Genomic DNA, 14,694 nt, shown 5'->3' on the forward strand with positions numbered 1-14,694 from the left:
AATTTGAATATCATAAGTTTCAGTATTTGGAAAAAAAAACACAATTTTTTACTGATTCAAAATCTAGATTTCACAGCGAAAAATTGAAAAAGTTTGAGAAAATCTTACTTTTCTGAAACTGAAAATTTTCACAGTTTCATAATTTTGATGAATGAGTTTTCAAAAAACACTTGTTCAATTTAGCGTTCATCTCTAATTTAATAAATTGTCAAAAAAAATTTCAGTGATCTCTGTCTCAAAATATTGTAAATTGTTCACTGAATCATCAATAACACCTAATTTATGCAAATTCCTCTTCAAAATCCAAAAATTCAAAACCTCACAAAATCAAATTCGTCGACACGAGAGCCTTAAAAATTTGCATTTTTCTATATATTTTTCAGTCTATTTTAGTACGTTTTCAACCATAAAATATGACGCAAAAATGTACAAAACTGTCTAGTGATTTCCTAAAAGCCATGTGATTTTTCCATTTTCAACTTGAATCTATCATCTTTAATCCTATTATTATTCGGTGAAAAAAAAACATTTGAATGTTTGGACTTTAAAATAGAGAAAATGGAGAAAATAGGGACGTTGTATACATTTTTTTGGAAGCTAAAAATTGAAGAACAGCATTCAAAAATTTCCCAAAAAATTAATGTTTCAAAAAATGAATTTTCTAGAAGCTGAAACTTTCGGAGCTAATTAGTCGACATAGCTGTCTTAGGAGTTCTGAATTGCTAAGCCAATTAGATGGTTTGGTGTCCTATAGGGCAAAATTTGGATTCCTAGGCCACCCATGGATTTCTAGATCATTAAATATACCAAAGCTCAGAACTTAAAACTAATCGAGTACCAAGAATTACTGTTTTTCCCCATACACAATTTTCCCTAATGTTTCGAGGCATTGATGGATTTCGGACATTGATAGATTGATATGAAGGCCTAGAAATCCAAAAGGGTAGTTTTCAGGCCGCTTGAATTGCCTACCAAATTTATAGAATTTAGTGTTTCATTTAGTCAGCAAAACTTTTTAAAAAAATTTTCGAGAATGTTGGTTTGGGTATCGTCAAAAGAACAATTAGGAATCATAGAAAATTCAAAAGATGACCTGAAAAACCAAAAAAGTGATTTTCTAGACCGCCAAAATAATATTCATCAAGTAAAAAATAATATTAATGTTTCAGTGAGTGTATAAAATTTCTATGAATAACTTCAAATGTTTGGATCCTCAGCAAAATGAATCTTGAAAAATATCGAGTATCGATTCGAGTATCAAAATAATGGCCTAGAGAACCGAAAAATAGTTTTTCAGGCTATCTGGAAAAATTGCTACAGTGTTTCAAATCCCAAAGTTTCTGAAATTTTGAAAATGTTCTATAGAATAAGAGTGAAATATTGTAGAAAACTAAGTGATAGCCTAGGAAACCCAAATTTGGATTTCTAGAGCATCTGAAAAATTTTTGTCATATAATAAAAATTACTGTTTTAAGATTTTCTTAAGTTTTGCAAGATATCCGAAGATTCTGATTCGATAATCTCATACGTAGGCGCCGCAATGAAAGGGGCGGGGCGACCAAATGTTTCTCCCCTTTTCAGAAGTCACAAAAGGGTCTGTAACTCGGGATTGAATGAAGATTTTTCGCTGAAAATTTGGGAATGGACTTCTATAAAGTAGGAGAAGACAATCCAACAATAAAAACTGGGAAAAACCTATTTTGAAAATTTTGTTGTGGTGCCTACTCATACGTTAAATATATTTCCGTTAGTTCAAAACCAATGAAAACAAAATACTGTCCTAGAAAACCAAACATTGGATTTCTGGGCCACCTAAAATGCGAAATCTAGAGGAAAATTACTGTTTCAAGATTTTCATAAATTTCGCAAAATGTCTGAAAATTCGTTGATTGAAGACAAGTTTGTTTAGTGAATTATATTGAATGATAGCTCTAATTGAATCGTCGAGATTGGCTGATTGTGGAAGAAATGCAACTATACAGTAATCCGGGCAGCTGAACCCACAAAATGTTCATTTTTATTGGGAAAAATCGACAATTTTTCGCGAAATGTTTGAATTGTAATATTTGATCGGAATGATGATCCAAACCATTATTTTTGGAAATAGATTATGGGGAAAAATGGTTCTTTAAAAAAGCCGAAATAGTAATAGTTTACGAAACCGAGACAACCAATTTCATGAACAGAATGGAACAGTAGTTTTTTTTCAAATGCATACTGTAACCCCAAAAAATATGACCAAAAAATATGAGATATGAAATTTCTGTTTCATCATTTTTGTTTCTAGAGGGGAATCGCCCAAAATACAATTTTTCATGCATAAGGTCTTTTCAAATTTCACTGATAGAATGTTACAAAAAAGGATATATCTGGAAATGTCAAGAACACAAAATACAGAAAATTCCAGATTGACTTCCACTTCCTAATCACAAAAAAGATTAAGAGGATTATGCCTTTTGCACATTAAAAGGCTTCTATCCTTTTTATGAGATTTCCAGAATTTTTTTTTGCTTTTTTCGATTAAAACATCAATTCCAATTTGGGATCAAAGCACATGATTATTTAAAGAATGTGGAATTTTGTATCGATAATTAAAACCAGTATTACTAACTTACTATGTAGGTTTTATTTACGAATTTTTATAATAATTTGAATATTAGAAATCACGGTTTCATAAAGTTTGTTTCAGAATTTCGGAAATTGTCCTGAATGTTTGTTCAGCTCTGATATTAGTTCCATTTTCTTGATTTTCACTGCTGGAGGTACTCCCCTGTAAAAATTTTCTAGAATTCCGGATGAAAAAAAAAACTGAAAACATTTTTTCATTGTTTTATCTCTAACACTTTTTTTCAGTGAGAAATCATATTGAACGGTGAATTGTGAATTTTAACAATTGTAATTGTTGACATTTTTCGAAAATTTAATTTTGGTTTTGATGGTGGAAATTCCAAAAATAATTGCAGAGCCTTTTAGATGTTTCCAGAAAATGACGATTTTTGAAAATCTTTCGCATTTTGAATTGATTTTTGAGATTTTGCGGTTTCAAATTGCTCACTGAAAATGTGCTTGCAATAAAATAGTGAGAAAATTATTTTCAGTTTTTTTTTTCATCTGAAGTTTTAGAACAAATTGTCCAACAAAAACCATAACTTCTACCCAAACTGGACCAACAAATCAGAAAAATTCAGTCTCTCCTCTAAACCACTTCACAATGAGTTTTAAAAATTCAAAAATTCTGAAGCAAACGCTGTGAAACTGAAATTTTTATTCGAATGAAGGGTGGTATAGATGGAACAGAAAATATAAATTTCTGGGTTTCTAGTCCTTCACGGTTTCTGAAAACTTTTAAATTTGTTCGGAAATCGAAACAACTAGGTTGCCTTTGCTATTAACGAGCATTTTGAAATCTCAAAATTCACAAAGTTTTGAAACCGCGAATTTTTCGTCAGGAAGTATTCCGAATTCCTGTAAATGTAAAAACGTTTAACTTCAAAATTTAGAAAATAGTGTTTCAAATAATGCATTATTTACTTCACTGGACATGAAAGATATTACGTGTAGGTTAAAGAATTGTTTACTTTCTGTGTAAAAACTAGTCAACGTTGAAGTTCTACAAATGTAGTCCAGAAAATTTCAATTTGTCAGAAAATTCCAGAGTATACTAAACCAAAATAGAGCTTTAATTGTGTAATTGACAACTTTTTTATACAAATCCAAAAAAGCGAGATATGGGTTTCTGTTAATTTTGACATTTTTGGCATTTTTTTGGTTACAAACGACATATCTCATTTGGATAAATTTGCACAAAAAAGTTGTCAACTACAAAACTAAAGCTATATTTTTGTTTAATATGCTCTTAGAGTTTCAAGCAAATCGAAAAATTCTGGACTACTCTTTTAGGACTTTAGGTTTGACTTTTTTCACTTTTTGCATTGCTAACTTTTGCAGGGTGAAAAACTGTTACTGAAGTTAATTACCACATATTAACTTATGAAAGTTTTGAAACAGAGAATTTTCGAAAATAATGTTTTTGATCTCTAGAGTACAAACATTCCTCACAATCAGGATCTCTCTATGTATGTAGTTTGGTATTCTTTGCTCACTTTTCAAAATCAAAAGATTCACAATCCGATCTTGTTCATTCACGTTTCCCCCCGTCCCAAGTGTTTGTTCTCTAACACAAAAGAGGAAGAACAATTCCAAAAAGCTAAATACCTTATTTCAATGATCAGCAACATCAAAGGGGTCAAAGTAGAAACGTACAGATCCGTTTTCCCTGTATGAGATTTTGTGTCCGTCGGAGGATGTGTACACTTATCTCCGTAGGATTGTACGGTAGGTTTGTATGGATGGAACATTATCGTAAACATCTATGGCATTTATAATTGGGGTAAATATAAGGGATCGAATACTAGAGTTTAGGGACGAGAAAAATGTTTAAAGGGATCTTCAAGTTTAATACGCTATATCATTACTAGTAAAAGAACAGATAATTAGTTATGAACATTTGGAAACATAATTTTTTTGAAAGAAAAAATATATGAAGTCACCGAAAATCGAAAATCTTTCTGAAATGCTACAAAATAAAAAAAAATTACAGATTCAAGAAGTTACTTTCAGTTGTAAAAAATAATGGATAATTCGAAAGCAACCAGAATTCCCTTATTCATCTTCCATCCTGTAAGAGATATCAAGAAGTGATAAACTGAAAAATGTTTTTGATAATTTGATAAACATTTTATCAGTTGACCATTTTTTGATATCTTTTACAGGAAGATTAATGATGTTTATAGTTGTTAACTTGAAGGTGGTGTGCGGTGAAAAATTTTATAGCTTTATTTTGTGCAGAAATCCATGTAGATCCCCATAAAAATAAAGAGAAAATTCAAAAAAATTCCTTCATTGAGCATCGAAAAGTCAAAGTGGGAGCCGGTGGCCTAGCGGCCAGGTGTGAGTTTTCTAGGCCAACTGCCGGTAAAATGCCGTTTTTCTCAATGAAGGAATGTTTTGAATTTTTTCTTTATTTTTATGGGGACCAACTTGGATTTCTGCACAAAATAAAGCAATAAAATTTTTCACCGCCCACCACCTTTAACATTTATCACAGTTTTTCATACCCCCTATCTTCAAGTCAAGTCAAGAAACTTCTAGAATTTTTAAACTACTGTTCCATATTTTTCGTAAAGTTAGTAGTTTGGGTTGGGTAAACTATTTTGTAACTTCAACATTTCTGATAACTTGTTTGAGGAACATCGCACATTGAAAAGTTAGAAACTGAAATTTCGAAAATCATTTTCAGATTTTCTCATTCTTCTATCATTCACTTTAATATTTTTTTCGAATCTTCAAAACCCAAAAGTTTTCCTTATTTCGCCGAAATCCTAATCCTCAATTTCCTAATATTCAAGAAGTCTCTTTTTTAATCCCCTTTTTAATCTCTTGACCTTTGAAAATTACACTTTTTCATCTTCAGACTCCTTTGAAGAAGAAAATGCAAATATGGAATTAACCTAGAAAAATCAAAAGATCAGATTTCTTTTCTTTTTGCAAAAGAAACTTTGTTTTTTATTTACTTTTTTGGGGAGCGAAAGATCAAAATAGACAGTTAAGGGGTGCCTATTATTGGAAGATAAATAAAAATGATATGATAAGAAAACATGTTTTTTGAAAAAAAAAGATTTGATAAGAGAATGGAATAGACTATGTATTAGGGAAAAACTAGACAGGAATCTTAGAATCGGTGATTAATAAAAAGTGGGGGTGAAAAGATTAAAAGAAAGGGAAGATATTGGAATATGAATTATTCAAATAAAAAATTATAAATGTTTCAAATTGGTTTTAAAAAGACTTTTGAAATTTTAATTTTATTCATCGCTTTTTAATTTTATTAATTTTAATTTTGGAACTTAATTTTTTTTTACTGCTTCGATTTCAAGATTTACTCTTTATCAGAGTTTTACGAAATTTCACGAATCAATTGATCTCAAAATGTGGTTTTTCTTTTTTAGAAATTCCAAAATTAAGACACAATCTCTGAGGAACTCGAAAACACCATGGCAATGGAAAAATTCAAAATCGCCCTAGGAGTCTGATATTGTATGTGGTGGGTATAGGGGCTACTCTAATACTTTTGACCATAGTACCCATAAAATTAAAAAAATTTTCAGCAATTTTTTGTATCAAACTTGTCTGAAAATCTTGTTTTTAAGATAGTTGCAAGCGGGTCGGCTGATAACTCTTCCCTAGAGATATTCAGACAGTTTTGGTACCAAATGATAGATTTCAACAGGGCTCATCACGCCTGTATCATTCGAGCCGATCCCGGTCGATAACATGTCGACAAATGTGTTTGAATGACAGTTTTCGACCAATTTGATAAAAATCAGATTTTTGTCATTTAAGCATATTTTTCGATATGTTATCGGACCGCATTCCGGTTCAAATGATATAAGCGTGATGGGCCCGGTCGAGATCTATCATTTGGCACCAAAACCGTCTGAACTTTCGAATTATCTAAAACTTTGATTTTTAAACCAAAATAAGCTTAAAAGATCTTCCCATATCGACTTTGTGACAGTGTAGCTCATTAGGTTGCGGGTATCTTAATTTTCATGAAAATCCTCAATAGAGCACATTTGCAACAATGCTCTTGCTTCCAAAAACTTTTGACCCGGAAATTTCCAATGATCAGTTTTTTTGCTTCTAATCAAACACACACGTCTAGAAAATAGTCAAACATCACACCCATCGTTATACCACATTTTGCCCTCCATCCAAAATCAAACAACCAAAACCTTTTCCTACAGTACTCCTCGTCCTTTTTGTCTTGTTTCAATGGAACCAAAATAATTTGCCCTCTTTTTCTTCTCTCCTCGTGTCTTCTGTCTTTTATCAATGTCAGTCTCTCTTTTTTCCTAACAATATCAAAGTTCATGAGATCAAACCACCAAAAAAATAGTTCTAGTACTCGACAAAGAAGAAGAGCGAACAGAAATTTATGACGTAGAGAGGAAAAATTTGTACAGGTCGAAATGTTTATGGTCGAGATTTTCTTTGGAGAACATGAGGGGACCTATACTTCTCAAATGTGGACGGCTTCATATTAAATTTATGAAAATTATACTGAATTGGAAACAAAAAGAATTTTTTGGACCTTAAAAAAGTTGGATATTTCGAAGGGATAGAAAGTGATAGAAATGTGACGTTGTAGAACTTTGACATTGTAAAAGTGCAGTTATATTACTGTTACAGTTTTTTATGTTACTGTTCTATCAGAAATGGCCATTAATCACATTTTTCTTGAATTGAAAATTTACATCTCATTTTTTAGAAATAGAAAAAAATTCAGAAAAACTGGAACTCGGAATTGAGAAACTAAGATTTTGAAATCACATGAACGTTTGAAATTCCTGTGATTTGAATGCTTATATTAGGCACAATCGGGAAAACAATCATAACTAATTAATTATCAATATCTGAATTTCATGATTACCAGTTGAAACCGGAAAATTGGGAGTTTTCAAATTTGAAAAAAATCTGTTTTCCGACTGCACAGTGAGATATACATATATATTAATAGAAGCTGCACGGAATTCAAAAGTGCTTTTATCGCTAAAATTCAAAAAAGAATTGAAAATTGAAATTTCAAGAGAGAAGAAACTTTGAAAAAAACGTTATATTTTGGTTAAAGTGGGCATCGGACCCGAAATTTGAAACCCTCTCAAAATAATTATCTGAGGCCGAAACTCTGACAAAATCCAAATTTTCTAAAAATTAAATAAATATAGTTACAGTTCCAAGTAGGAATTTTCAAAGGTTTAGAAAATTGCATCTGATTCAGAAAACCTTTTTAATATAGGTCTCGCGGAAAAATTGAAAAACAAACATTATAAATATTAAAAATCGGATACAGACACCAAATTGCTTGAACAGTTTTAATTTTAAAAAATAGCATTTTGAAACAGAAAAAATCGGAAAAACTCAATTTTGAAAATTGTGAGATGATATAAAAATTATAGGTTCCAAAAAACTTGAGATTGTAGAGTGTTATTTCGATACGTAAATAAATATAAATTAATACTACTATATTTCTAGTGGATAAAGAGGCCCGATTGTTAAAACTTGTATAAATTTCCACTAAAAATTACAATTTGAAACAGAAAAAATTGGAATAGATTGAAAAATTACAAATTTCAAAAAAATATTCTCTACAAGTCTAGAAATATAAAATTAAGACGATAGGAACAGAAAATTCGTAAAGATTTCCAAATGTTTCCATTCTAGATCCTAATCTCTTTTTCTCAAAAATGGAGTGAATTAGAGATTTCGTGTGACCGATTTCAAGAGAAAAAGGGACCACTCTGTAAAAAAACCTGGAAAATTAGACGAGGTACATTTTGATCGAAATCTCCTACGTTGCTATCTGGGAGATGCATCGAAAATAATTTTATAGAAATTACATATAAAGGAGGAAGATTCCAAAAAGAGGATTTCGGAATGCAAATTGGGGTTAATGGGGATGAACTTTTTTTTTGATTTATGGGGGGTTTTTCGGAATTTCGGAAAGTAGAGTCTAAAAAAGGAAACTGAAAAAAATTGAAGAAAAGAAATTGGCATAACTTCATGAGTATATTGAAACAGAGAAATGAAACCAAAATATTCTTGTGTTTTGCTGTCTCACACAATTGGCTCAAATTATTATTTAGTGCATCAATATGCTGAGTCAACACTGTTTGTTTTTCTCTTATCTTCCTTTTTGTTCAAAATAAGTTCACAGATCAATTACAAATTTCTTCTCAAAGTCAGAAAACAGAATGAAAGGGACACAATTTTGGAACATGCATCTCAAACTGAAGTGTAACTAAATTCTGAACCTTTCCATTAGGATCTGAAACCGAAAGTTTGAAAATCTGAAACCGAAAGTTCGAATTTTGTTAAAATGAACTTCTTCAAAACAACCCAAATTTTGAAAAAAAAATCAAAAATTTGTTATCTGAAACCGAGAATTTCAAAAATCCAACATTTATCAAAACCTGAAAATATTACAGCTCCGAGAAGTTATGTTCAGAGGTTTAGAAAAATGAAATATGTTTGTAGTGTCCCACGTATCCTGTAGGCTATCAAAAAGTTTCAACTAACAAAATGTTTATCAGATTATCAAAAAAAGAATTTATCAGTTGTCTACTTTTTGATATCAGTTACAGGTACAAAGATAAGTTGCGTCAAAAGTAGAGAACCCATCTATTACAGGAAACTTTGAATAACTGCAAATCAAGAAAAGTCACAAACAAAAATCAGAATTTTGTTGGGATGGGCTACTACAAAACAACCCAAACTTTTAAATCATCTAAAATTATCCTTACAAAATCAGGGCCCGAGTTCTTCAAATTTGAATTTTTTTTTGAAATTTCAGAAAAAAAATTCAAAGCTTTTCGTGAGAAATTTTTTTTTTTCACAAAAGATATCAAAAAGTGATCAACTGACAAAATGTTTATCATATTATCAAAAATATTTTCTGTTTTTTTCATAGGATGCTGTTTAAATGTCATAGGATGCTGTTTAAATCAGTCAAAAACGGAAAAATATTTGAAACCATCTAAAAATTGTTGTTTGAAACTGAAATTTGAACAAACCCAAAATTTCCAAAAATGAAAAAATTACAGTTCTAAAAATGTTATTTTTAGAGTTTCAGAGGTTTACAGAAATGGTATATGATGGGCGCCAACATTTCGATCAATGTATCTCGGTTCCTATAAAAAATATCAAAAAGACTGACCAAATACTCACCATATTATCACTAAAATATTTATATAAGGTAAGGTTCTAGTAGAAAATCGAAATATCAAAGCACAAAATTCTTAATTTTCTATTCAAAATCAGGATTTCGCATGTCCCAAAAGGATCAAAGTACAAACATAATCTGAAGTTTTCGGGGAATAGATCAAATAATGCAGCACGGAGAAAAGAATACAAGGATCGAAAGATCAATTAGAAACGTTGAAGTTGGGAAGAGAGAGCAAAGATTGTACCGAAACTTTGTGTGAAAAGAGAGTCTAGTGGACTTTCTATTCATTTGAAACTGGAGAAAGTGTCAGGAGTGTGTAAATAGTGTTTAGGGGAAAATCTAGAAAGTTCCGGGAAAGGAGGGGACCAAAAAAGGTAAAGATGTTTTGAAAATGTTGATGGGAAGGTCAGATTTAGTACTGTAGTCGCCTTCAGAGTAAAAGCTATAAATTATCAACAAAACCTGTGAAACTATTTGAAAACAAATTAAAAGGGGAATTTTTTCAAAGTGCCACAATCTGAAAATACAAATATGCCTACTGCAAACAAAGCATTTTGTTGTTTCCTTCAATCTATTGTCACAGTTTTCTGAAACTTTATTTTTTGAATATTGAACTACTTTTTACAAACTTAGTACAAATGTTTTTGTCTAGCAGGTCTTTTAATGTTTCAGCTTTTCCATTTTATTTAGGTTTCTCAATTAGTTCGTTACAACTGAATCAATGACATGTTCAAATTTCAGTTTCTCTAACTTCAAAAAAATTAATTAAAAGAGAAGAGAGTTTAGAAGTTTTTAGAGACTTCCGTAACCCATACATACTCACCATCAGGTAATCTAGGACTCGAGATACAATTTTAGAAGTTCACTGGGCTAGACACGCAGACAACGAATCTTTCTAACTGTCTGCGTCTCCGACGCCGAGCTCAGCCGGTAGCGGCGCGGCACCTCCAATATTAGGCTCATAAGTTCCACTCTTCGGAAGGAGACTAATATCAGTTTCAGAATCCAAGATGCCCCTTTTTTGGTTGTCCATCTTTATCTTCTAACTCACACATTTCAAATATTCATAAAAAAACAGTTTACACTACGGTTTCCGTTTCAAAATCTCCTCTTCGTCTTTTATATCCAGACATTTCTGCAAGTATCTATCATCCCTATTTTGCATCCTTATTTCCCGGTTTTCCAGTACTATAAGTATTAAAGAATTGAGCTTGGTTATAATTAATTTCCCATCAAAGTTTCAAATTCAGATCATGTAATCTGCCTAAATATTTGAAACATGAAATTTCAAATATTTTAGAGATTAACAAGGTGAGAAAGTTGATAATGCGTGCCATAAACTGAAGGTTCCATGTCGCTGAGCTACACGAACTCAACAATATCAGATGAAATTACAGTATATATGCATGATAAATTTTTATTGTTCACATAACAGGAAAATCAATTTTCACATCAACCAAATTGAAATAATGACTCCACTGCTCTCTATTCTCCTCTACTAGTTCGCATATAATTTTAGCGGTTTGTAGCATCATTCCGAAATAAGCCATTTGAAGACGGGAGCACTGTCCTTGCTCCTTGAGCTTATTGATTAAACATCTGTCCGCATATTTGTCGCAATGAGGTTCAACACGATCTGATGGTGGCATGGGTCTTTTGTTACAAGTCTTCAGAAGTTTGGGAAGAGTTTCAGGGGTTATACAAGTTGCGTTGGTAAAATATTTTGCATACATTTCGGTTTCATAAAAATACGATACAAACCGATTCAAAACTGGGCAACCATCATGAGGCACACAATTTCTCAATTGTTTCATTTCATCTAGGAATTGTTCATTTTTAGCTTCATCCGAAAATGGAGCCTTGTCAATCTCTTTGGATAACGGGAGTTTCTGAAATTGTACCTATAGAACTGCATGAATAAAATGGAAGCCTACATCCATACATGTTTTAGCTTCCTGAAATTTTTTCAGACAAATGTCATCTTGATCCTCTTGACCGTAGACAGAAATTGGGAGGAGTAAGAGAAGGAAAATATAGGAAATCATTGTTGTCTTTGGTAGTTTCTGGAAAATGTTTTATAGAAAAATGGAACAATGAAGAGGTTTTTGGTGATTAGAAATTTCTAAAGAAAATTTATGACTCAAGTTTGGATCATCAGAAAATTATAAAAACTGCATAACAAGTATACAATTAAGTTTTGGGTACTGATCGAACACCAATTTTGCGTTCGAAAAAAATTATTCAGATTTACTCTCGGAATTTTAAAAATTTATTCAGAATAAAAGTCAACAAAAGTTCTAGACATTTTTCCCGTTTTATACAAGTTTCATAAATTGTACATTTTAAGAATAATTGTTTTATTTGTCAGTCGTTTGTTTAAAAGTTATAACGATTGATAGTGAGAAATTTAATTTATTTAAAGGTGGGGGACATGAAAAAAAAAATGTTCTCGAAATTCCGTTTAAATATGCCCATCGAGGAGTTGAACTTGTGGGGGCGAGGATTGAGGGTGCGGCGCCGCTACCGACTGAGCCACGCGGGTAAAAAGATGCCGCCCGATTGCATACATAAAGGCGAGGACGAGAGCTGTACGCAGAGTGACATTAAGCGTTGTACACCGTCACGGTAGAATGCATACCCTAACTCCAAAAAACCTCCGAAAAATCTCTGTCCCCCCACCTTTAACAAATAAAATATTGTTCCAATTCTGAGTCATCTGTTTTCTTTAGCATTTTCTCCACCAAGAAAATCTTTCCATTGTTCTATTTTTCTATAAAACATTTTCCTGAAACTAGCAAAGACAGCAATGATATCTTATATTTTACTTTTGTTTCTCCTTCCAATTTCTATCTACGGCCAAGAGGATCAAGAACAAATTTGTTTAACAAAATTCAAGGAAGCTAAGAAATGTATGGATGTAGCTTTTAATTTTATTATGTAGTTCTATAGGTACGTTTTCAGAAATTCCCACTATGAAAAGAAATCGATAAGGCTCCATTTCCGTATAAAGATAAGAATGAACAATTTGAAGAGGAAATGTTCCAACTGTCAAGGTGCCTGGATCATGATGGTTGCCCAGTTTTGGAACAGTTCGAAGTTTATGCCCGCTTAACTAGAAACTATGCGACATCATTGAGCAATTCAACTTGTATAACCCCGGAAACTATTCCCGGTATTGTAAAAATCTGTAATAGGAGACCAAGACCACCATCAGATCATGTTGAGTCACCTTCAACAATCGTCCTAACGATCACTCAAGAGAAATGCAAACTGATAGAAAAGAATAGAAAGCAATGGAGTCATTATTTTGATATGATTGGTATGGAAATTGATTTTCCTGTTTTGTGAATAATAAACATTTATGTTTCTAAACTGGAACCTTTTTTTATTGTTGCCTTTGATAGTTTCAGGAAATTTTTTATAGAAAAAGGGAACAATGGAATGAATTTTCGATTGTGGATTTTTTGAAGAAAATTAAGACTCAAGTTTGGAACATATTGTTTTTTTTTTCGTTTTTTTTAATGTTTCCGGAAAAAACATTATTAAAATTGCGAAAACTGTAAACAGTGTTATGTGGAGATTCTGAAACAGAAGAAAAAACAGAGTGAATATAAAAATTCATGACATTAAAAATATTATTAGAAAGCTAGTTTTTTTCAAGTTTATTATTATATGTGAGCCAATTTTTTTGGTGCCTGCCAAAGATAACAAAAAGTGGAGTACAGATGAATTACTTATCACAATATCAGTAGTTTTTTGTCAGTTGACCCATTCTCATTGACCCAATTCCCCTCTCATTGACCCAATAAAATTTAACCCAAATTTTATATTTAATTTTACTCAATAATATTTGTGTCACATGCAGAAGATCAATTACTCCTAATTGTTCGAAACTGAAAACATTTCAAATAAACTGCTTTGAGATTGACAACGTTAGAATGATACCAAGTTGATCTTGTGTTCCATGTCGCTAAGTAAGCTACATGTTTGCAAACTCTACACTATTTGAAATTTATTATTAAAAAAACAAGAATGCATGATAAATGTTTATTGTCTCACATGTGAAGAAAATCCACTTTCATTTCAATCAAATTTAAATAGCGACGCCACTGCATGCTATTCTTTATTAATTGTTCGCATCTATTTTGAGCGTGCGTAAGCATCTTTTGAAAAGAGCCCAGTTGCCCAGATGAGCACTGTCCTTGCTTCCTGAGCTCATCAATCAAACAAGAATCCGTAAATCTGTAGCAAGGAGGTGCAATAGGTATTGGTCCCTCATTACAGGTCTCCAGAATAGCGGGAAGAGTTTCAGGGTTTATACAAGTTGTGTTAGTGAAATACGTCACATATGATTCAGTATCAGAAAGATAGAGTCGGAATTCTCTATAAGATTCACATTCACCGTCAGTCATGCATAGTTCTGATTGGAACAAGTTATTTAGGAATTGCTCATTTTTTACTTTTTCCGAGAATGGAGCTTTGCCGAATTCTTTGCTGAGCGGGAATTTCTGAAAACGTAGATGTAGAACTACATTAATAAAATGAAAACCTTCATCCATACATGTCTTCGCTTCCTGAAATTTTCTCAGACAAATGTCCTCTTAATCCTCTTGACCGTAGACAGAAATTGGGAGGAGTAAGAGAAGGAAAATATAGGAAATCATTGCTGTCTTTGGTAGTTTCAGGAATATGTTTTTATAGAAAAATGGAACAATGGAATGATTTTTGATGAAAAAACGTTCAAAAAAAAATGTATGATTCAAGTTTGGAACATTAGAAAATTATATTGGAAAATTGCATTCCAAGAATAAAAAAAGTTTTGGGAACTGCAGAGTTGCCTTAATTTCTTAAACAAGTGAACTCGAAAGTATAACAGTTTTTATAAAAATTGCAATTTATGAAACTTGAGT

General features: G+C 31.8%; 3 protein-coding genes across 3 annotated transcripts; 1 reads left to right on the forward strand and 2 right to left on the reverse strand.

The window, feature by feature from the left end:
• Positions 1–11,208: 11,208 nt before the first annotated feature.
• On the reverse strand, positions 11,209–11,829 carry CBG21555 (the record flags this gene model as incomplete). The annotated part of the gene is made up of 2 exons (XM_002632590.1): positions 11,209–11,673; positions 11,719–11,829. The coding sequence occupies 2 exons, from the start codon at positions 11,827–11,829 to the stop codon at positions 11,209–11,211; spliced, it is 576 nt and encodes a 191-aa protein (XP_002632636.1).
• Positions 11,830–12,820: 991 nt separating this feature from the next.
• On the forward strand, positions 12,821–13,132 carry CBG21556 (the record flags this gene model as incomplete). Its single annotated transcript, XM_002632591.1, has 1 exon — positions 12,821–13,132. One exon carries the CDS (start codon positions 12,821–12,823, stop codon positions 13,130–13,132), a length of 312 nt encoding a protein of 103 aa, XP_002632637.1.
• Positions 13,133–13,839: 707 nt separating this feature from the next.
• Positions 13,840–14,343, reverse strand: CBG21557 (the record flags this gene model as incomplete). The annotated part of the gene is made up of 1 exon (XM_045244870.1): positions 13,840–14,343. One exon carries the CDS (start codon positions 14,341–14,343, stop codon positions 13,840–13,842), a length of 504 nt encoding a protein of 167 aa, XP_045097334.1.
• Positions 14,344–14,694: the final 351 nt, after the last annotated feature.

The sequence above is a fragment of the Caenorhabditis briggsae genome (genome assembly GCF_000004555.2).
Source record: "Caenorhabditis briggsae complete genome, chrIV, whole genome shotgun sequence".
Classification (NCBI taxonomy): domain Eukaryota; kingdom Metazoa; phylum Nematoda; class Chromadorea; order Rhabditida; family Rhabditidae; genus Caenorhabditis; species Caenorhabditis briggsae.